The sequence below is a fragment of the Nannobrachium achirus genome (assembly GCF_963921795.1).
Source record: "Nannobrachium achirus genome assembly, chromosome: 11".
Classification (NCBI taxonomy): domain Eukaryota; kingdom Metazoa; phylum Chordata; class Actinopteri; order Myctophiformes; family Myctophidae; genus Nannobrachium; species Nannobrachium achirus.
Genome location: NC_137820.1, coordinates 19,233,539 through 19,257,576, shown reverse-complemented (window position 1 = coordinate 19,257,576; position 24,038 = coordinate 19,233,539). Strand labels below are relative to the sequence as shown.

General features: G+C 43.8%; 1 protein-coding gene across 1 annotated transcript in view; it reads right to left on the bottom strand.

Annotated features, from left to right (window-relative positions):
* Positions 1 to 24,038, bottom strand: part of mctp2a (multiple C2 domains, transmembrane 2a) — a 55,785-nt gene that overhangs the window by 12,245 nt on the left and 19,502 nt on the right. The window contains exons 13-21 of the mRNA XM_080736925.1: positions 22,477 to 22,663; positions 21,713 to 21,806; positions 20,930 to 21,032; positions 20,739 to 20,841; positions 20,478 to 20,579; positions 20,286 to 20,360; positions 19,847 to 19,966; positions 4,081 to 4,203; positions 2,309 to 2,350 (exon numbers count right to left, since the gene is read on the bottom strand). Of these exons, the coding sequence (XP_080593051.1) occupies positions 2,309 to 2,350; positions 4,081 to 4,203; positions 19,847 to 19,966; positions 20,286 to 20,360; positions 20,478 to 20,579; positions 20,739 to 20,841; positions 20,930 to 21,032; positions 21,713 to 21,806; positions 22,477 to 22,663 (949 nt within the window). The remainder of the gene's footprint in view (positions 1 to 2,308; positions 2,351 to 4,080; positions 4,204 to 19,846; positions 19,967 to 20,285; positions 20,361 to 20,477; positions 20,580 to 20,738; positions 20,842 to 20,929; positions 21,033 to 21,712; positions 21,807 to 22,476; positions 22,664 to 24,038) is intronic.

Here is a 24,038-nt window from a genome sequence, read left to right as displayed (position 1 = left end):
GAGGGAGAAGGGGAAAAAAGAGTCCAGAAAAATGGCTATGCCTTTGAAGCCATCAAATTTAACACTGATCACTCTTTAACCCCAAAATATTTTTTAAAGAACACTTTGATAGGTGTAAAGCGACACGTCTTGATCTGCTTGCATGATATCACATTCAAGTGACAGCGAGACCATAACAAGACTTTCAAATAAGCCACTTTAAATTAAAGCTGACAGCTTTAAACAAACATAGGCGACTGCTTAATTAGTAAATGAAAGGAGATATTTCATTTCCTCTGAGTGCCAAAGGGCTTAGGAGGCTCACGGAGAACCTTTCAAAATAAAAAATCTTCAAGAGGCCAGTGCAGAACTCTGCAACACATGCACTGTATTCAGAAAACCCCGACAGGCTTTTGAAAACAGGGCCGTTTTTCAAAACTACAATAAAAGTAAACAAGCCAAAACATCTCTATTATGAACGATACATAGAGAGGTTTTTGCAGCCAGTGTAAAGACCTTGATAACGATCCTACAAGGCGGCAGTATTATTTTAAGCTGTATAAAAACGGGTTAAATTCGGATTCGCTAGTAACACGCTGAAGCCTGTGTTTTGGCTGCTGTTTGTTTGGGCACCAGCTTGTCCTTGCCATCGCCGCAAATGCGGCTCGCCACGTTGCGTGCATGCCGTGTGCACATCGTGAGAGTTTCATCCGAGAATTACCCCATCCTTTCGGATAGGATTTGGTGTTTTTAACAGAGACTTGCTTCCTCCATAGCCCCTGGTCATCACAACAGAATATATTGAGCACATTATGGATATGAATCCCAGGCTTAGACATGCAGCGCAGGGGTCACTGCTCGGAGGCTTTGCGTTAGTTCCACATTTTCATCGCCATAGAGCAATAATACACATCCCTGTTAACTCTTCCTTCTTCATATAAACCAGAGGGATGAGTGTAATTGAATATGTGCTGTGGGGAGGTCTAATTTCTAGAGTACCGCTTTAAATATGCCTTTTGGTTTCAAGAGATGTTATCGTGCGGTAGATACAGTAGATCGCTGAAAAAGATGACAGGATTATGATTGATTTCTTGTGACGGAACAACTGTGAAAATGATTGATAACCTTTTGGATAGAATAGTTTTACTGCTGCTTTACTGCACTTAGCTTGATTTGTTCTGCTAGTCAAAGGTCATTCTCATTGTAATCATCCCATTTAGACAAGTCTGTTGCAAAAAAATCTTCAGAGACTGCTATTATCCCCAACGCCAGGCAAACTTCAATTAATGATGCCGTTTAACGTTGATTTATAGAGTTTCAAAGGGCTGGGATATCGCGGCGGAGCACATTTGTAGAGTGACACTGAATACCCAGTGGAACAGTATAAAGTGCTGAATGGAGAAGTGTTTGTTCACATGCTATTACCGTTTCATAGATGTTGTCCTCATTTAGGATGCATGAAAATATGCTATTCTTGGGCAGAAGAGAGCTTCTGAGAAATATTTTTCACTGTAACTATGCCAAAGTCCCAAGTAGAACTCCTACGCCTGTCATAAAAAAATAAAAAATAAAGCTTTACTTGGAAGAAGAGTTTCAGATTTTAATGTGCCCACCTCCGAGCGCAGTTGGGACAATGGGTTCTTACATTTGCTGAAACAATACAGTCTCCACTTGGCTGTCGTGCTTGTGTGTTGGTTTAAATGCAAATTATTGAAAATCAGTTAAGGATTAATTGAAATGATAGACAAATATGGAAAAAGATAGTTCATTGTAATATCCCTTAACCCATTTAGGCCTACATTTGAATGCTTTAACTATTGAAAAATAGCAGATATACAAGCTCACAGCGCGAGTGCCACGCTGCGAGCTTGTAGATCTGCTATTTTTGAAAAATCGTGAAAATGTGTGCAAACTTTTCAATATATATTTTTCAAAGCAGACTTTTGTAACTCAAATCTCTGCTTCTGGGGGGTCCCTGGAACAACATATTTTGAGATAAGAGTCTGCGGCCGAAAAAATGTGATTTTGGGGGTCCTTGACATGAAGAAGTTTGAGAACAGCTGATTTAGAGGAAGGATTTAGAAGTCGGGTCAAAGATCAGGTCAAAGATATTCAAAGACTTGCACACATTTTCACGATTTTTCAAAAATAGCAGATGTACAAGCTCGCAGCGCGGCACTCGGTGCCACGCTGTGAGCTTGTATATCTTCTATTTTTCAATAGTTAAAGCATAAACTAATGGTTAAAGTGGTTCAAATCTAACGCGACTCGGGCGCGTTCCAGGTATTTGAGAGTTAAAGCGGTAGAGATAGATAATGTAAAATAATACCTTCTCATCTTCCTCTTCATCATCCGCCATGCTCATGTTCACCTAGGAAAAGAATAAAGGGTGGAAGGTGTTTTCAAAATGGACGGCACATGTGGGCACTGGAGCATTTTTAACAAACACCTAGTAATGAAATGTTCTTCTAGTACATACACCCCTATTGGGAGAGGCCCGTTTCCATAGAGACTGCATCACAGGGGCGACCTCACACAAAAGGAGAGGTGAAAAAGGGCCTTCCTCACAACAGCACTGTCACAGCAAAGCAATCTCATTTCTTCACAACATAAGCACACCGAAAAACAGAGAGGGGGGAGAGAGAGGGAGAGAGGGAGGGAGAGGGAGAGAGAGAGAGAGAGAGAGAGAGAGAGAGAGAGAGAGAGGGAGAGGGAGAGGGAGAGAGAACAACATTTAATTTGGATGCTGTTGCCTAGATCACTTTACATCAAGTCATCCCCGACCTGGTTGTGGTGCATGCTGTGACATTGCCTGGGAACAGAGTTGTGTCAGTTGCGGCCAGGGGGTCACCGAGAGGTGACAGAGTCCCCCGCACTGGATATAAGGGTGAGCCTGGGCCTTAGCATTGCCCGGGAACGGCATCATTGCCAGCAGCTACAAACACAATCACTGGGCGGGGACCGTTGCTCTGGGGAGGGGACATGTGTGCGCGGTGCCGGGGCCCCCTAGCTGGCCACCGAGATGGCTTACAACACAGTGGAATTGGAGGACAGTCAGGAGGAGTGCGAACAGCATTAACCTTCACAGAACACGGCTAGGACAAACTTGATTTCCATAACCGCATAGATGGAGAGCGTAGCGCTGTCTTTGCAATCATGAAGCCATATCGATACACTACAAACATTTATTTATTCATTTAAATTCCCTTCAGAAATGTGGTGGTCTGCTCCTAGACGAATTATGGCTAGTATAAAAACAAAAAAATATTTTCATTTCAAATGTATTGTAAATTATGTAAGAACAAAGGGAAAAAAGCCTGTCCAACTGACTGTGGACGTGTGTACAAAAATGTAATAGTTAAACAGATAATCCATATTTCACAAATAGCAAAAGTAGCTCCTCTATATGCTCTGCTGAAAATTGCTGGATGTTTTTTGGGGATTTTCTTTAAATAAATACATATTTTTTAATAAAAATACAAAAAAAGAACATGTTTAAATCTATGATGACATGCTCCACATACTGACATAGGGACATCACACCAAGGTTTTTTGGTTCATGTCTGACTCTCTGTATTGTGTGGGTGAGCATAGTTGCTTCTCATGTATTCTACATGTGCCACATGTCTACAGAGCTGCGTGTGTGGGTTATAATGTGAGTAGGGATGGGACGATATGAAAATGTCATGTCACGATTGTCACCAAAGAAATTGCGATTTATGATATTAGCGCCATAATCAAAATCCCCGACATCCATTATGCTGGGCCGGAATATTTGCCAAAAAATAGCAGATCTACAAGCTCGCGTAGATCGGTGAGATGTAGATCGGCTATTTTTTGGCAAAGAGATTTGGTCGAGAGTGAAAAAATTACTGTATGAAGTACGTTATTTCCAGGTCCGTTTTACCAATTACAGAGGGTTTAACCGGATATGCAGCTCGGCAAATGAAAAGGTGAATCAATCCCAGACAGTGCATGACGGAGGATCATTTCACGATAAATGCAATCCTCCACGATACGATTATTGAGAGTCCTTTTGAATCACGATAAACGATAAGGATTACCGTGCCATCCCTAAACGGGAGTAGCAGCAGCACTCACCAGGTCCAGGTTGGTGGAGCCGGCCTTCCCAGAGCCTTGTTGGAAATAGTTCCAGCCAATGAGCAGGAGCAGGAAGAGGGGCAGCATGAAGGGCTCAAAGTACCACACTGTCAGCAGGAAGACCTGAGGAAATGGGACACGACAGGACACACCGGCTTTAATGGGCGATGCACACAACAAGCACAGTCAAGTTCATTTTTTACACACGCAGAGTTAAATTAACTCTCAGGAGTTTACAGCGCTGCATGGCAAAATATGGCAGGTCCTGACCACCAGCGAGAACGCGGTTATTCCCTCGAACAATTCCCCCACCCAAAAAGGAAGGAAGGACAAAGGAAAAGCTACGGGCTTCGCGCGCGGTCCAAGTTTCATACACAGCACAGCAGACTGCAAAGCCACTGAGCTTTGCAGCCGATGGGCAACGGATTCCACTCTTGGCGGTTTTTAAAAGTGACAGACATTTTGGGGACAACTTTTAATGTCTTCAAATCCTATTTTACTTACACCCATAACACAGCGCTGGCAGCGTGCCTCGCTGCTGAACAGAAAGTAAGACATGATTAGACCAGGCATCCTGTCTTTTAAAGAAGCGCACATCAAATCCCAAACGACTGGAAGCAGCGAGGCTGTCTGACTGGGCCCATATGCAACGTTTACCCCCTCCATGGCAATGATACTGAGAAAAGCCAAGACCCCTGGTAGAAATAAGATGGATCACACTGAATGAGTAATCCCTCATAATTCTGTAAAGGAGTGGTGCTAAGCACGGCGCACAACACCCACTGCATTTCACAGCAGAGCACTAATTGGACAGCAGTATTTAAACCCATTTAGTGACAGCCTAATGAGTCTGTCTCCAACTGAAATGATCAGGAATGTGTGAGGAGGATCACACCAGCCGGTTGACGGGATGAAATAAAAGAAATGTGCCCCGCAGCAAGTTGAATCTAAAAATCTATTAATGTAATTATGTGCCAATGCGCCCAACACACGGCCCACCACCAATTTGCAGATCTTTGAATAATCCTACATTGGTTTTAAAAGTAAAGAAGACATTTGCCCTAATTTGCTTTACACAGGGGTGTCGCACCAAACTCTGGGACCTGGGTAGTTTATTGAAAAATAGCAGATATACAAGCTCACAGCGCGGCAAGTCTTATATATACTGTATTTCAAATCCTTCTAAGTTTTTTTAATTTTTTACCTATCTTTCTATGTCAGTGGTGCTCAAACCTTTTCATGTGAAGGACCCCCAAAATGATATGTATTTGGCCACGGACCGCCAGACCCCCATCTCAGAATATTTAGTTCCAGGGACCCCCCAGAAGCAAAATTTGAGTTACAAATGTTCGCTTCAAAAAATACATATACTGTATTCCAAGATTTGCACACAAAATAATGAAGGCCCCTCCACCTTGGGCCCTAGTAACCCAGTCCCACTTCCCCCCCCCCCCCCTTGTGACGCCCCTGGCTTTACATGTATCGGTTAAATCCAATGTAGGTTTTCAAAGTAAAGTACAAGTTAAATAAAATAGAGTAGTTTACTTTATGAAAAAAAAAAAAAAAAAAACATAACCATGAAAAAACTCTGCTGCGATAGTGTAGCTGGGTAAGTGCAGCAAACCGCTGGAGGCTGCAGGGAGTATAGGAACACAATATGTAAGAGTTAAGCCTCAGACAGGATGTGAAGCACCAGCGCCTTCGGGCCTGAATAGCAGGCCTTGTGAACAGCAGACTGCTGCTGTCATAGCAGCCATGCAGCGTCCGTGCACGTTGCTCTGGGGCCAGGATACCTACTGCCACACTACGCCCGGGTTCAAATGGCCACCAGGGGAAACGTGAACCGTGAGTAATGCACGCAACACTGGGGCCGGCGCCGGCCCTGGGCTTCACCGCTGCACCACTTAGCATCCTTCAACACGGTGAGAGAGACTGGCCGATGGGCGTACGAGAGCCAAGGCACGGGGAAACACAGCGGGACGACCAAGATGTAAAGAAATAATATGAACAATATGTTACTGTTATCTGCATGTAACAGCTCATTTGAATTGTACAGTGCGGAGGCAAACTAGAGCTGCTCTGGGAGGGGGGAGGGAGGAAAAAAAAAAGGTAAACAATGAATATGCATGATGTGCAGAGGTAGCTGCAGTGATCCTCGTCTCGGTTATGAATAACCTACGTCACCATGTTGTCACCTCGGTTCCCATGAGGCTATTCTAAAGCGACGCTCTCTTCACCCCAGAGGAATTCAGCTGGCTGGCGGACAGGTAGCCTGTCATATCCACAGCCTTCTCGCGGAAAAAAAGGGAAAAGTAAGGGGGAGAAATGTGCCTGGAAACTGACATGAGCCCAGCAGGAATGTTGAACCTCCTTGCCCTCCCTGCAAAAGCTGCTACATTAACCACTAAAGTCTAATTGCTTGGTCTCTGTCTTCCTGTGCAAGTCAACAGAGGGAGCCAATTCATTTCCGCCCAGGGAGCCCGGCAGAGAGAATCTGTCACAGGTATTCATAATCGCCCACTAATGCAAATTTCTCCTCGCCGCGTTCTGGCTCGGCGGACAAGATAAAAGCCTACAGAAAATACAATGCCTTATGTCTAAACTGAGTGCTTAAATGAGGGTAGAGAAAACCAAAACTGTCAGAAATATCCTCTCAATTCCTCCCTCGCGGTGTGTCAGTCCATGTGTGCAGGATTTACATGCTTTTTTAACACTAATAAAAAAAACCTTGGCGAGGCAAACATCTGGGAAAGCCTCTCAGATTCCTTCACTCAGGTGCACACACTGAGACTCTGCTGTCAGATATCCCTCAGTAATGAGCAGAGGCAGCGCTATACCTTCCCCTTGTCTCTTCACATTCTCTGTAGCTCCTGTGAAATGGAGACGGAACTAATTCCCCGCGCTAAGTGGTTTATGTTTTATTAGCAAGCAGCTGAGTGATTAAAGGACGGCGGGTGGACAAAGTGCAACCTGTCAGGCTTTAAGTGTAAATTTATATAGGAAATAATCCACGTTTTAATTGGCCTCAAAGTTAGGCTCCGTTTCTGTCTTGAGAGCCCGGGCTGGCTTTTTTTCTTTAAGTCTCTTCATCCCTCAACAAATTACACATGACAAGGAAAACCTTAAACCCCCAAACACTACAATGCTAATATGTTACATGGGTGGTAAAACAGTCATTTATTTAACCAAAAGGACATAAAGCAACAAACAGAAAAGCAGGGGCGCTAATAATTAATGATCTACCTGAGCGTTTAAGGTTTACACACAGCAGAATTGGATAATGAACGACTTGTAATTGAACAAGTGTTAGTATGTACTGTATGTCTGGAGGAGTGTCTCTAATGTAGGAAACCTCCCTTGACAAACACCATTTAGCTGAAAAATGTCCGCGTGATTATGCGCAGCGTGTCTGGGGGAGAGAGAGAGGCAGGAGAAAAAAGAAAAAAGAATGAATTAATAAAACTATTAGCGCATGTTGGAGTAGGTGATGGAGATGCACTCTCCTTAGCCACCTGTAAGCGTCTGGAAAAAGGGGCAACCCCGGGCAGAGCCATTCTGCCAGTGGGGTTAAGAACAAGCCTGACAGATTTGTTTTATAGTGCCATTAATATGATTCCACTAAATGCATTCTGCGCCTTCTCATGCAGATCCCCTGGCCAGCAGAATCCGGCACCTAATAATAAAGCACTCAGCGATTAAAAGTGTGAATAAAATAAGTTAAAGCTGAGCAAGCATGGCAGCTCCCACCACCCACGCTCTCCCAGGAGGGAGAGAGGGGACCGCCATAGGAACAAAAGGACACAGACACCCTCACTTAGAGTTTCCACCATCCCGCAAATTGATTAATAGAGAAGGGTGTGGCCCAATCTAGCAGCCCAGACTACTGACGGACAGACAGACTTAACAGGCACACTGCAGCGCTGTTGCCAAGGGCTTTACACAGTCTCTCTCTCAACACACACACACACACGCACACGCACACACACACACACACACACACACACACACACACACACACACACACACACAGACAGAGGACAGTAAATAGAGGCATCACAATGACATAGCAGATATAATACCTTGGATGAGCCAAATTAGCATGATGTTACAGCATCTGGGGGCAACACAATTACATTACCGTTGCTGTAAAACAACAATGAAGTTAAAGTGATAGCGCTCTTTCTCCTCATCATTTATTATCCGCTAATCAAAAAACAAAATACATATTTTTACTGTAAAAGCTTGAACACGGTTTTATACACAAGGAGAATGTAATCTTGGCTGTAAACCCTGTTTCTCCTCAGCCGCACTTGGAAAACTAAACAAAGTGAAGAAAGTAGCGGCTAGTATTATGAGGGTCAGTCATGGGGGTGGTGGAAGGATGCCAGTTTATATGAACGTACGCTGAAAGAGTTTAACAAGACTGACAACAGACTTCAGGGTGTGTGCGGGTCAGTATGGGCGTCTGTGCGCGCGTAGACGTGCGCGCGTGCATGTGGTGGGTGTGTACTTGTATTACTACAGTATATTTCTGGAGGGCCAAATGACCCCACAACACCTAGAATTTGAGGAATAGACGTCATCTAGACCAAGAGAAATGATTGTTTTATGGTAAAACATATATATATTTGAGGCTTACAAATAGGAGAAAATGTATGTTTTAGAATTTTTTGAGGGGGTTTAGGGGTTATAGCAATTTATACTTAGTTGCGCACAGGTGCCGCACAATGACAATAGCAGACCTATAGAGTTTGGGTTAAAAGTGGCAAAATATTTAATTGCGGATGTCCTCACAAGTATAGTAATACAATTGGTGTGTGTGTGTGTGTGTGTGTGTGTGTGTGTGTGTGTGTGTGTGTGTGTGTGTGTGTTTACCAGTGAATCTGTGTATGTATAATACTGCATATACAGTGTCTATTAATGTACAGTACGTACAACAACAATAATTCTAAAGGGACGCAAATGGGAATAATCTTCGCTCTAATATAGACATAGTTTTTCTGGGTGAAATCAAGGGCAGCAAAAATTAATCTGCATTACTTCCTCAATTAAAATACAAAAAAAAAAAAAGAGAGAGAGATTAATAATGAATCAAAGGGCCCGGTGGCAGCTCAGCTCAAACAAGCCCATTTTACTCTCGCCTTTTTCCCCAGTCGTGCTGGAGTCTGGCTGAGGGCTCATGTTAGGGACGGGGAGCGGCAGGCTTTAAAGCAGCTGTAAACGCAGAGCAATGAGACATGTAATTTGCGGTGAGCTCGGGCCAGTGTGGGGACAGGCTTTCAGGGGGTGTCGGAGGGAGAGGAAGCACAAGATAAGATTTCTCTTCGGGGCAGGTAGAGTGTGTGGGCAGGCACGGCGCTCGGAGCTAACACTGAATAAATATTTCACATACGCTCAGCTCAAGTCTTATCGACTGGGGAGAAATAGAGGGAGAGAGAGAGACCACTCGCGAGAGAGGGAGAGGGGGTGAGAGAGATAGAGAGAGAGAGGCTGTATTCTGCCGAGAGTGATAAACGGGGACCTCATTTCTCTCTTGAGAAGGTCCGTATCGCTGCATGTAGCAGTTGAGGTGTAGAGTACACAAAACACACGGCTTATTTTAAAAATCAAAGGAGGTTTTACAAAACCTAATATATTTGCTTATTGTTAGTTATCTGGCAGTAGTAATTATAGTAATTATTTTATTATTTGTGAGTTTATTTTTAACAATAAAAAACTGTGTGTTAAGACAAAAGAAAATAATGTCATACAATTCTTTTCCAAAGACAATTAATGAAAAAAGTCAAACTCTGTGTGTGTGTGTGTGTGTGTGTGTGTGTGTGTGTGTGTGTGTGTGTGTGTGTGTGTGTGTGTGTGTGTGTACACACACACACATATATGTTTATATATATATATATATATAATATATATATATATATATATATATATATATATATATATATAGATCTATATATATAGATCACCATTACTGATACCCGAGCGCGGTACGGCTGCAGCTCACCGCTCAAAGAGATGGGTCAAAGGTGGAGAACAAATTTCAATTACAGTACTTGTATCTGACAAATAAATTAATTACAATTTTATACATATATACACACACACACACACACACACACACAAACACTCTCAGACTATATGTGTACAGTATATATATATATATATATATATATATATATATATATATATATATATATATATATATATATATATATATATATATATAGAGAGATATAGATATAGATAGTATATACTGTATATATATATACATATACAGTATGTGTGTGTGTGTGTGTGTGTGTGTGTGTGTGTGTGTGTGTGTGTATAGTTGGCTTAACTGTTAATTAGCTAAAATAATGTTATCCATTGAAGAGTGCTGAGTAGTTTATGGAAGCGTACACACAGTCAGTGCAATAGCGAGTGCTTTATCAAAGCGCCGAGGAAGCGCAGCCGTGCGAGGCAGAGCAGCATTAGCATTTGCTCACAGGGGCCAGCTCTGGACGTTGTCTCCCCGCCTGTCTGACACATGCCAGGGCCAGAGCTGCGCCAGAGCGGGGCCGGAGCAGGGCGGTCAGCTCGGGCCCCGTGGTGCCTGTCAGTGGCGGCTACTCTGACCCGGCGCTCCTGCACTGGCCACGAGTGTTTAATCCGTGTCGGGAGCGTTAACACTGAGCGACCTCCTGGGTGACAGATCTGCCATGCGAGTCTTTTCCCCCGAGGAGGTGGGGAGGGGAGTGGCGTGGACTCTCTCTCTCTCTCTCTCTCTTTCCCTCTCCCTGTCAGCTCGGCTCACACGCACGTTAACGTGGCGGGGCCGAGGCCCAGCCCCAGAACAGCCACACACAGGGGGCGGACAGGTCGCAGGCTCAGCTGCCTGGGGAGAGGTGTCCTCTATGACTATGACGGTGGCGAGTGTGTTACAGGCAGTCATTATGATACGGCACACACAATGGGGTTAAACATGGAGCTGGAAATAAGTACAATAGAAAACAGTGTACGAGGCGGCACAAGACAAAGCCACGGTTATTTGGCAGCGCAGGTCTACAATTCACCCGAAGCCCCTGTATTTGTTTATGTTTGATGCTCCTTCATAATGCCGAGCAGAAATAAATGGGAAATTAAGTTAAATTAATTAGGCCAGAATAGATTAAATTAAATCAAGTGCGTTTTCAAAAGTCCACACCAAATGTCCAAAAACATATACACATATTTAAAATGAGTATGATTTCTCAGCCCTAATGAGGCACATATTAACAGAGGGAAGCTTATTAATCCTGCTAATAAGAGGACAGGCTTCAAGGTTACATGCATGGAGGCAGCCTCCAGTGACACACCATTCAGGGCAACGCAATAACAATACCATGTCAAATCTGAGGGAATGGCTGAGTTGTTTGCAGGTACTGATATGTTATCCTTAAATATTTAATAGATCTAAAAAAAAATATATATATATACAGTACTTTCAAAACCATGGCCACAGACACACACATACGTCGCAGCCATCTTTCTTTCTTTTTTTCTCCCCCTTCTTCCTAGTAGACACATTCCCACCACCCTCTCTGGGAGAGCTCTCACAGCTAGGGAGTTGAGGAGCATAACCCCCGTGAGACTGCAAAAACCCACTCCTTTAAGGCCTTCCAAACTTTTCTTCAAAACAGAGAGAAAACAGATGCAAAGTAAAAACAAGACGACGATTCACACAGAACACACACACACACACACACACACACACACACACACACACACACACACACACACACACACACACACACACACACACACACACACACACACACACACACACACACACACACACACACACACACACACACACACACACACACACACACACACACACACACACACACACACACACACACACACACACACACTCTAATGTCCACACTGCACTGCCGTAAAAAAATGTAAATAAAAAATGGGTCGACTTTCCCAAAACATGTCACTTGCAGAGGCAGTGTTAGCAAGAACAATTAAGGCGACTCTGGTCGTGGCTTTTGGCGGTGGCCGTGCTGGTATTCTGGTTAATGGCCCATGGCTGCTGCCGTGGCTCCACACAGGTGGTCTCCCGAGACCCCGGGCAGAGCCAGAAACTGACCCTCAGTCCTCGCTCTCATCTGGGGAGAGGACGATTCCATCAGCCCTCCCCAAAAAAGCGGCCGTCACAGCTGCCAACTGTGTTTACAGCTGCACCGCATCAAACATTCATCAAATGCCATCTTTTACAGTCTGTGATGTGAGGCAATCAGCATTTCACAGGCTGTCAAATGATGTCTAAAACCGCTTGCTACCTGGCAGTGTCAGAAAGGAAGTTGTTTCAAATAGCCACATAAGGTATACAGGTTTCTTTCTAGTCTCAGTCCTGACAGATGAGCTATGTCATATGTTAAAATATTAATTCTACTTAAATACTTAAAGTGCTCTAATGACAGCAAAGCTCAAAATCAGCTTTCAAGTGTAAATGATCCCCTTTCTTTTTTCCTTTTTTAACTTTCATCCATTTTCATCTAAAACAAAATTGTGCTCAACTTTAAACTTTTGAAACTGATTAATTTGGCTGGCTAATACATGCTTTTTTCCCCCTGTGCCCTTTCTTTTCTTTATTCTTTTTTTTTTTTAAGAAGAAGAAACTTGTGTCGCTCGGTCCAATGCACAGAATGGAGGATTTCACTCTGAGTTGTTCCCACGAAGGGTTCCTGTTGGGAAAAGTAACTGATCGCCTTAGCTCTAACACACACACACACACACACACACACACACACACACACACACACACACACACACACACACACACACACACACACACACACACACACACACACACACACACACACACACACACACACACACACACACACACACACACACACACACACACACACACACACACACACACACACACACACACACACACACACACAGTACACACACACAGTACGCACACTGTTCCAGCAGTGCTTTAGCTCCATCTACAGGCCCTGGTCTCTCCTGCAGGAAAGAACTCTGGGTGACCCCTCCACAGTCACTGCTGATGTATAGCACATTCATCTAGCTCAGTCTTAGTGAAAAGCACATCTAAAGGCCGTTATTTTATGAAGATTTTAGCTGTCACATTCTCTCTCTCTCTATCTCTCTCTCTCTCTCTCTCTCCCCCTCTCTCTCAGAGAGAAAGGAAACACGCTGTTGTCAAACTCTGGAAAAGCACAGATCCCAGGCTCATTACGGTAGCATAAACAAGTAGAGGGGGAGAGGAAAAAGTCAAAATCTCTTGTTTGTATTTCCGTTCACTGATGAAGATGTTTATGAGGCTTTGCCAGAAGTTTGCTTAAATGTGTGTGAAAAGATTCTTTTAACATTACCTAATTAGAAAGGCGCTATTTTAAAACCGCAACCCATGGGTTGAGAATCGGAAAAAGCGACTTCAAACGGCGTGGTCTCTGCTATGCGGGGGAGATTACGCAATCAAAATAGGTAACCTCCACACCGGCAAAGGAAATGACAGTACTGCAGGACTTCCCACTCTCTAGTGATGTTTTCCTCACACACAGCAATACGCAATGGCAGCACAATGCCAAATGAGCCATCCGTCTGGAACTGTGGAACCACTGCGGCTGCCCAATTTAAATGTCCCTGGATGCATCATCTTCTGATTGCCACTCACGAGGGGTGGGAAAGTTATCTTCCTGTGAGACTGCGGAGAAGTCTCCGAGAAACAAGTGCACTCCAAATGCTCTCTGCCGACGTGGAACGGAGCGCGGCGATCCCTCGCACAACAAAATATGAATACGCGAGCATGCCACACACCAACAAGCACTTCATAATGTATGCATGAATCTACATAAACATCCAGAGATGTAGACGGCATGCTGTGCGGAGGTCAGCGCGCCGGCCTGTGGGACTGAGTGATATAATGGCTGAGTATTCCTGGTAAAGCACTATGGTAGCATCCCGCAGTCCCAGTAGAAACCACAGCGGCGGTAATGCATTACAGGATGTAGTGTATGGTGTAAAATGGTCGGACCCAGTCTGCCTGCTTGATAAATAATGTATTGTAATGTATATTAAAGCCAGACCCACCACTGCAGAGGTTCCTACCAGCATACCCCGAGAAGCCTTTGCGCTGTCTGCCACGGCAGAAAAGAGCAGACACTACTAGTATAATTATGCACATCGGAGAGGCAAGCAGAGGCCATCTGTCAATGTCTAAATCAGTTACCTTATTACCACTGCCTAAAGATATAAATATAGGAATGGGAGCTGCTTTCATTAAGGCACATGGTGCCATGCTGCTTCAGACAGCTCCAAACGCTAACTTAATTGCAAATGATGACTCGGAGAAGGGGGGGGGGGGGGTGGCTGTGGCTGCCCTCGGAGTGGGCAGAGGCACTAGCATGTGTGTGTGTGTGTGTGTGTGTGTGTGTGTGTGTGTGTGTGTGTGTGTGTGTGTGTGTGTGTGTGTGTGTGTGTTTGGTAGCATGGCCCTAGGCATGTAATGACAGTCGAAGCCCTGCGGGCTGCCCTCTCCTCTTGCGTGGCCGTTGTTTTCCTTCTTTCCCACCGCAGTTCAGGACCTCTCCTTTTACTATCAATCAGAGGAAGAATCCGTGTGATTCGTGGTGTCTCTGCCGCGTCGCTGACAATGTCATAAATCGCCGGAAATGAAGAACTTTTCACTTTCACTCGACTCTTAAACGGCCGATGAGTGGGTGATAAACACAAATGGCTGAATCACTCTCTCTACAGGCATGTCTTGCCACGCACCCTTCGACATTTGTGCAGTTCCCGAAGCGAACCTAGTCTCAGACAAAGCAGGCACTTCAACTCCTCTGTTACTGTCTGCCGTTTAAAAATAACAACTGGTATGCCACCTTCTCATCTCGAAACAGGGAAAAGAGCCTTTCATGGAGGAGAGCTACAGTGTGACAAAGCAGCTGCGTTAGTCATCACTTTATGACACCATCATGCTGCATTTGATCCTATACTGATGTGTCATTTCTCTCCGTCTTACAAATATAGTTTATCTCACTCAGAGAGGGTGAACCGGACAATCATTAATGTGTGTTCACTCATCTAAAGAAGGGGCTCACAAAATACATGCAACTATACAGACACACAACTGACATTTGCACAATCCCATCAGAGCAGAATCCAGTGTTAATTTAACTCTTAGATTGTGTAAATGGACTCTGTAAATGGATCCTGTAGAAATGGACCAATAAGTGTTGGGCGCCCGCTGGCCTACTGGTCCAGGCACATACCACTTAGGCATTGCCAGATAGGCATGGATGCCTGGCGGCGGCGCAGGTTCGATTCCCGATCACTCCCCATCTCTCCCCCAATTTCCTTTTAGTCTACTGTCCTATCAATAAAGGCATAAAATCTTTAAAAATATTAAGTGTAAATCTTTACAGGGACCATTTACAGAGTGTGGTCTAACAGTTTAATTTACACTCTGGATTATAACGGCTAAGTGATGGCAATGAATATAGGCACGCGCGAGGGGCGCTTCCCTTCTAGAACTGTGTTTGTGCGCCGCGATCCTAAACAGCGGGTGGAGCAGAAGTGGAAATGAAAGATTAGAGCGTGCCACCACACCGTGGCCCATCGCCTGCGGAGGATCTAATTATAGGTGGGGGCCAGAAGATGGCCCAATCCCGCTGACCTGTCACCTGTCAGCCTGCCTATCCTCCTGCTGTCCTGTGTGCCTGCAAGTCTCTCCCTATCTGCCTCCGCACTCTCCCCAAACCGCTCGTCCAGGGACGTTCTGGCCATTGGGAAAAGCGGGACAATTCCCGAACGGCCGGTTCATTCCTGGCCGGCCCAGGCCGGCCATTAGGAAAAATATTAAAAATAAAATGTCTTCGTTCCATTTTGGGGGCTGGGCGGCCAACAAATTGTCACTGTCGAGCAGAAACCTCGTATCTCCAAGTTTCAAATGTATAATTTGTTTCGCAAAGCAAAGCCTTGCTTCATCATACAAGGCCGTTGCACAAAAGTAGTGAAAACAGCAGATCTACAAGAACACAACGCCTCGCGGTGCGAGGCGTTGTGTGCTTGTAGATCGTCTGTTTTCACTAGTTTAAATCATGTTTTAAAATGATAAATACAAAACAAACGGTTTTGGACATAGAAGGTTTCCACCCGACAACAACGAAATATAACTCATGTACAGTAATTGGCCCACTGGCTTGTCACTTGTCATGATCTGAAATGGCAAATCTTTGAGTAGCAAAGAGAGAGAGATCTCTCTCTATAGCGCGCAATGAGGGCCTCTCCAACTCTTTTTCCCGGGCTGAATCAGGGGCCCAGCACGTCCCTTCGCTCGTCTACCACTCTTTCCCAGCTCAAACTTTCTTCCCCCAGATAGCAAGTCCTCCTTTCCGACTCCTGCTATCCTTTATACAATCACACGCATTGTTCTCCACCTTCCTGTCTGTGTGTCCGTCTGCCAGCCTGCCTGCCTGCCTGCCTGTCTGTCTGTCTGTCTGTGTGCCCGGGCTGTTGTAAAGGCTGTGATACATGGAACCTGGCCCATCGCCTGAGGGGATTTGCACCTCGGGATCAGTGAGAAAGGGCTTATAGAATACACCAGGTATGAATTCCATGTCACCCCGACACGGAGCAAGGCGAGAAGAAAGGCGGTGGAAAGAAGAGTTCTTCACACGCACACACCCTGTCTGTGACCGCTTCCTCACCCTGACACGGCGCTGCCAGGGCTTTCATGGCGAGTGCATGCTCTTAATCATGACATTACACGCGGCCTCTGAGGAGGGAGGAGGCAGGATTCACAGGGTGAAATAAAGATTATTTAAGCTTAAGGCCTTAGATCACATGCCCTCATTAAAAAACAGCTAAACAGAGACATTTAACTCTCAAATACCTGGAACGCGCCCGAGTCGCGTTAGATTTGAACCACTTTAACCATTAGTTTATGCCGCGCTGCGAGCTTGTAGATCTGCTATTTTTGAAAGATCGTGAAAATGTGTGCAAGTCTTTGAATATCTTTGACCCGGTCTTTGACCCGACTTCTAAATCCTTCCTCTAAATCAGCTGTTCTCAAACTTTTTCATGTCAAGGACCCCCAAAATCACATGTTTTCGGCCGCAGACCCTTATCTCAAAATAGGTTGTTCCAGGGACCCCCCAGAAGCAGAGATTTGAGTTACAAAAGTCTGCTTTGAAAAATATATATTGAAAAATGTGCACACATTTTCACGATTTTTCAAAAATAGCAGATCTACAAGCTTGTATATCTGCTATTTTTCAATAGTTAAAGCATAAACTAATGGTTAAAGTGGTTCAAATCTAACGCGACTCGGGCGCGTTCCCGGTATTTGAGAGTTAAACAAGGTTCAAGTCTCGGAGGCAAACTGTCACTCCTCCTCCGTCCGGGGAGGCAGAGAACGTGATCCTCCTTACACCATCCCCCGGGTTAGGAGGCTTTGCTAGGGAGTCAGATGAACAAATGCCCTGGTCCCAGCCTTCAGATGCACTCTAATGTCATCAGAGCCCACAGAGAGCCAAGTGGGGGTTAGATTTAAAGGATAAAGCAAATCTATCACACACAACATACTGTAGGATGAATTAACACAGAAGGTAGTAGCCATTGTTTTTTTGCGTGAAGCTAGGCGGATACTGTAGCCCAGGGGTTCCCAAACCTTTTTGCTCGGGGCACCCCTATAAATATTTTTTTCATCCGAGGCACCCCTACATTATTATATTCCTAATTTTCACTCCCAGCACCTTATATTTATAGCATATTTTAGTGATTATGTTGCGAGGAAAGCAAGATAATAGCCATTTTAGTCAGAACTGACTGAAAATAACTTTGTACTTCAAGTTTAAAATGATACTAAATATATGTTTAAATGTCCAAATGACAAGGCACCCCAGGGTGCCTTGTCACCCACTTTGAAAACCCCTGCTGTAGCCTACCGTATATGGGTCTGTTTGACTTTTCTGATGTAGCCGGTGTGCCCCGATTTCTAAAGTATTATTAAGCCCTATTCAAAAACTTTCAAAAAACAGCGGATCTACTAGAGAAAATATCAATATGACATCAGCAATTTGTGGGCTATGACTCTTGGGATTGGCATCGGACTTGTGGGGGAAATATTTAATGCCAATATTACTTTGTAACTTGTAAGTGTTCATTCCATTTAACCCATTTAGACCGGGAACGCAAAATGCGTTTTTACCTTTCAGGTCGGGAATGCAGAATGCTGTTTTACCTTTCAGACCGGGAACGCAAAATGCGTTTCCTGCGTTTCCTGTAGTTTTTACCCTTTTCTGGTCTCGTGGCCAATGAAATGCATCAGGAGGCGATGACGTATGCTTCCCTATGACTACCGCAAAGCATTCTGTTTTTTTTTTTTCTGTTTGGGAGGGGGCTGCACTGGGAGAATCCCAGTGAAGCTTCTCATAGCGGCGAAATGGAAGACGCGTTGAGCGAAGGCAAACCGGACCCGCTGGAATTGGCATTGTTATTGTTACGTGATATGTTTGAAAACGACGACGATGAAGAAGTGTTTCATGGATTTCATGAGGACTGGATTACTTTTCACGGGCGCACTTTGAGACGGCTAGTTTCAGAGACCAACACGTTAGCCGAACAGCTAGTCAACCCCAAACTCCAGAACAACAGATTTGCAGCTATAGAGGTAATAACACTTATAAAATGATTATGATGATATGGTTCATTCATTCACATACACAGGCGCACACACACACACGCACGCACATATAATAATAATGACAAATGTCGCTCGCCAGATTTACCGTTATATGGAGCTAACAACTAGAATTGAAATATTGAAAATGAAAGTTTTGGTGCTTGTTGTTTCTTGTCAAAGTGGTGGTCTATGGTGTAAGGCCTATGGTGTAAGGTCTCAAATATTTGCTAATTATGTTTCTATGAGCTACATAGGCTGAGAAATATATTATTTATTAGACGTTTTATAAGATTTATTACAATTGTTGAGTTTGCAGATTTCTTTTAAAAAAATTATAAAGGTCTAAACCATGACAAATAATTTCCCATGAAAGCCAAATGTGTAAGCCATCAAACAGTTTTGAAATTCTGTTTCTAGCTGCTACAGAGGCTGAGAAATAAATGTTTTAGTAGACGTTGACACCTCTGTGAAGTTTTCCATAAAATCTCAGGTTTTAGGGGTATTTTTCCAATCGGCCATAGGTTTTTAAGGCTTTTTTCCAGGCGGACTTAGGTCTAAATGGGTTAAACCTTGTATTGGGGTTGCTTGGCTCCACAGTAGGGGTCCTGCCATAACCCCTGTTGCTGTCATTTTACGATAAGAGTCCAAGTCAACAGCTATTTCCATACATTCTCAACTCAACCTGTCAGCGTAACCAATTGTGTCTGTAGCTTGCCTACAACGGTACATGTAGAATATGACCATTCAAGGGCAGTTTCTCCGTATATAAGCAGTGTCTGAGATTGCTCCTCAAGATGTGCTTTTGCCCTGCTGGGGGTTTTCTTGTCCTCTGGGTGTTTGTTTTTCTTGCTGTTGGACTTATAACCAACCAACTTTGTTCTTATACTTCACCTCGATATGGAATATCATTTCTCCATAACTCAAACCCAAAACACTGGCATCTGTGCCTAAACCAAAGATTCTCTGCACCGTCTAATTCACATCAAATGAAAGTGGTAAAACAAGGCTTCAGTGAAATGGGACAAAACTTGCTTGCCCCAAGGCTTAAAGTGAGTTCATTAACGTGAGGCAATGACTTACCAGAAAGGCTATTAGACTCCGTTGCGTGCTCTCCCATTGAAAACAGCTTTTAATGTACTGTAACGTGTACAGCACTGCTGTGGTGATTCTGCGAACCCGATATATATTCTGGGCAAGGACCTAATGGGACATAATCAGAAGAAAGTGTTGGTTAGAATCATTTGATACTGGACATAATGTTTATGACTTTGCAATCAGGTTGATTCAGCTTTACAAGACCTTATTTGCTACTGTGGGGATTGATGTTTAGAGCCAATTAAACTAATTAGTTTGACTATATGACCAATCAAAAGTCCAACCATGTGCGGCTTTGTTGTGGTTGGTTTATTAGCTGGATGTGAGTGCTGCAGTAAGTCTGTTTTTCCCTCTCTGCTTTCCATTGAACTATATGAGAATTGTGCAAAGAAGGACTCTAGCATTTTATGTGAAACAAACTCACTTTTTTGGCGAATTTAGGGATTTCCTCTGTGTATTTTTCCTCCTTTGGCTGGAAACTTTTGAGACCTGCTCTGACCTGGGAAAGAAAGGATAAAGAAATTAAATTAAATTAATAGCCTGCAAGGAAAATTATTGCATTCATTTATTCTGTAAGCGTCAGACATTCGTCCAAGATGTTTTGTATCATCCTTACTTTGTTATAGATGACATCCATCACCAGAGTGATGGTCCCTTTGGAGGCCCTCACCAAGTCTTCTTTCTTCAACTGCCGACATATCTGCTGTCCATTCTGAACCTTTTCCCACAATCAAAACACATCCTTTAACACCAGATAGTCGTTGTTTATACTTACAGCATATCAAAAGACAAATGAGTAATGAAAACACACTGACTGGACGTGACGTAAACCATGCTACCACTATGTTGCTGATAGGAGCATCACAAATTAACTTACGGTGAGTAATGGAATGGCCACTTTTCCCAAAAGGTTTGGTGCTTTGTCTATGTTGTCGTCAAAGACGTGCAGTTCCACCACATCATGGATGTCCTTTATTGGGCTACAATGGCAGGTAAATGCATAGATTATGAACTTTGAATCAAGAACAAACCAAAAACAAAATGGCCACTGAAGGTTCCATTACTCACAGTGTAATGACTGTGTTCCATTCCGGATTGAGTGTCTTATATTTTATCTGCGTCTGTAGTCTGCTGTTACCAAGCTCGATCACACAGAAGGGGTCACTTTTACCTGGAAATACAATAGACTACTAAATGTATGGTCACAGCTGTTCCCACCACAGTGTGCCGTTGTTATGTAGAGTGCTGTCATTAATGTAGAGCAGTGGTTCTCAAAGTGGATTCCAGGAACTCTGTGGGTTCCTTTAGGGCAGGGGTCTTCAACGTTTTCAGGCCAAGGACCCCTTAGTCAAGAGAGAGATGAAGCAGGGACCCCCACAACTTCATCATAGATTCCATATAGTTTCATCGTTTGACAGCACGATCATCAGTGTATTTTGGATTCATGTCAATTTGTGTTATCAGATATTTAACCACTTGAACCGTCGGCGTCAATACTTATAAAACTTGACCTTTCACTCTGTACTTAGTCTGCTCTTTTCCCCCTCTACACCAAAGCTCTTTGCCAAATCAAATATTTGGAGGACCCCCTGTAGTAACTCTGAGAACCCCCTAGGGGTCCTGGGCCCCCTGTTGAAGACCCCTGCTTTAGGGGGATCTAAATGGACCCATACAAGTCTGTAACGCTGGCAGTGTACAAATGGAACCAAATTAACCCTTCAGGGTTCATTTGGTTCCATTTTACACTGCCAGAGTTAAGGGGAGATCTTGAAATTTGGAAGTTTGAGAAAACACTGATGTAGAGAGTAGAGACGTTTTATCAACAGTGTACTGATGTTACATATCCATTACCATTGAGGTCGGCTGCTGTGAGATCTGTTGCCCTTATGACCTTGATTTGAAGGAAGCCAACCTCCGCCATACCCTTGTGTAAGTTTCTCAAGCTCTGTTGAAAGAAATACAGTGTCATCTAAATAAGTCTAAACTGTTTTTGTGTAAAGATATAGACTTTAAATAAATCAATCAAATTTGTAGCCTGACAGCGCATCGCGGGTTCGAACCCGACGATCTACAGTATGCTGCATGTCTCTCTCCCCGTTCCCTGTCAATCTCTTCTTTGCACAATAAATAAAGGCAGAAAAGCCCCCAAAAATATCTTACACGTGCCATATAATTGCATGACTACAGTATTACTCGGATAAATCCATCATCAATCCATCATCAATCAACTTTATCTGCTTAAAAATGTCTTCCCCTCACCGTGAAATACTAGCATGGCTAGATCCATAGGCTCTTCGGCGTTGATGGGATGAAATTGTATAATATACTGTATATATCGTCGTTGTCGGGTGGAAACCTTGTATGTCCAAAACCGTTTGTTTTGTATTTATCATTTTAAAATTGATTTAAACTAGTGAAAACAGCCGATGCGAGGCGTTGTGTGCTTGTAGATCAGCTGTTTTCACTACATTTGTGCAACGGCCTTGTATGGTGAAGCAGGGCTCTACTTTACGAAAACAATTTACACATTTGAAACTTGGAGATACGAGGTTTCTGCCCGACAGTGACGATATATTGTAATAATATATAATTATTACTGAAAAACAGAAACTCACATATTTGTCCATGATGGTGTCCTTCTCGTCGGGTTGTTCCAAAGGCGCTGCGGTGATGTCAGAGATGGAGACTCCAGTGCAGGGTTTCTGGTTGACCAGGAACACCAGCCTGCCCTTCCCTGGGTCCAACACGTGAGTGAAGAGCTGCCTCTCGTTGAGCGGCCGCCGGGAGAGGTCACTCTCAAACCTGACACGCATAGCCACAAATTAACCACTTTAGCCCTGCATGCAGTACTTCATCCGACGACACATATCTTCAACGTTTTCAGGCCAAGGACCCCTTAGCTGAGAGAGAGAGATGAAGGGACCCCCTCTACATATTGTATAAATGCGTGATGCATCGATTTCATAGATGGATTCATAGACTTGTTTGACATGCACTGTCATCAGTCTATGTTGAATTTGTGTTTTAGTTAACTTGACCTTTCACTCTGTACTTGGTCTGTTCTTTTTTTTTACCTCTACACCAAACCTATTTGCTGAAAATAGCCGATCAACAAGCTCCTGCGAGGCGTTGAGAGCTTGTAGATCTGCTATTTTTGGCTAAGTTCTCTATAAGGGTTCAAGTTTTTAATTTAGGAATAGGAAGAATGATCCTATCACAAAGATTTGGCGGCCCCCCTGTAGTAACTCTGAGGACCCCCTAGAGGTCCCGGACCCCCTGTAGAAGACCCCCGATCTACAAGATCGCAAAGTGCTGTGACGCGTTGTGAGCTTGTAAATAGTACATTTAGCTATTTTGGTCATTTCTTCTATTAGAAAAAAACCCAAAAGTTTTTTTTTTACCAATCAATTACCCTCACCCCATGAAGCCTTGAATTCATGGAGATGTGTTTGTTGTTGCAATATTTGACGAATTGAAGTAAATAGGAGGCCAAGGTAGAACTATATACAAAATTATGTTTAAACTCCAAAACAACTCTCCTTAGTGCAGTCCGTCAGACGAAAGCAAACTAATCTGCCATAGCAAAAGAGAAATTGCCCTCGGCTGTTGTGATTGGATTTCACTCCCTCCGAAGTAGTGAGGGACCAATCAGGGTCCAGTATGCAGATATGTGGCGGGTTTATCACCAGTTAAGATTTTTTTTATCAGACCCTTGGAAATGCAAGTTCCACACATAGATTCCAGACTAATATCACTATGTAGATATTATTCTGGAATCTATGTGCCTGCAATGTGCCATGCCAGGCTAGATGGACCTAGCGGTGAAGTACCGTAATTGCTGGACTATAAGCCGCACCTGAATATAAGCCACACCAGCTAAATTTAGAACAAAAAACAAATGTTTACATATATAAGCCGCACCTGACTGACTATAAGCCGCAGGTGTCCTTCCTGCTTCCCGCTAGAGCGCCCATGGTGGCCGTTAGCTGTAAAAATCTATATATAAATCCTTGTTAAAGACCATTGTAAAACTAACTATCTGGCCGTTAGCTGTAAAAATCTCTATATAAGCCGCACCGGTGTATAAGCCGCAGGGTTCAAAACATGGGGAAAAAAAGCTGCTGCAATTATGGTGCACGTTAAAATTCTGGAGAGTTAATTTAGAATTCCACAACTG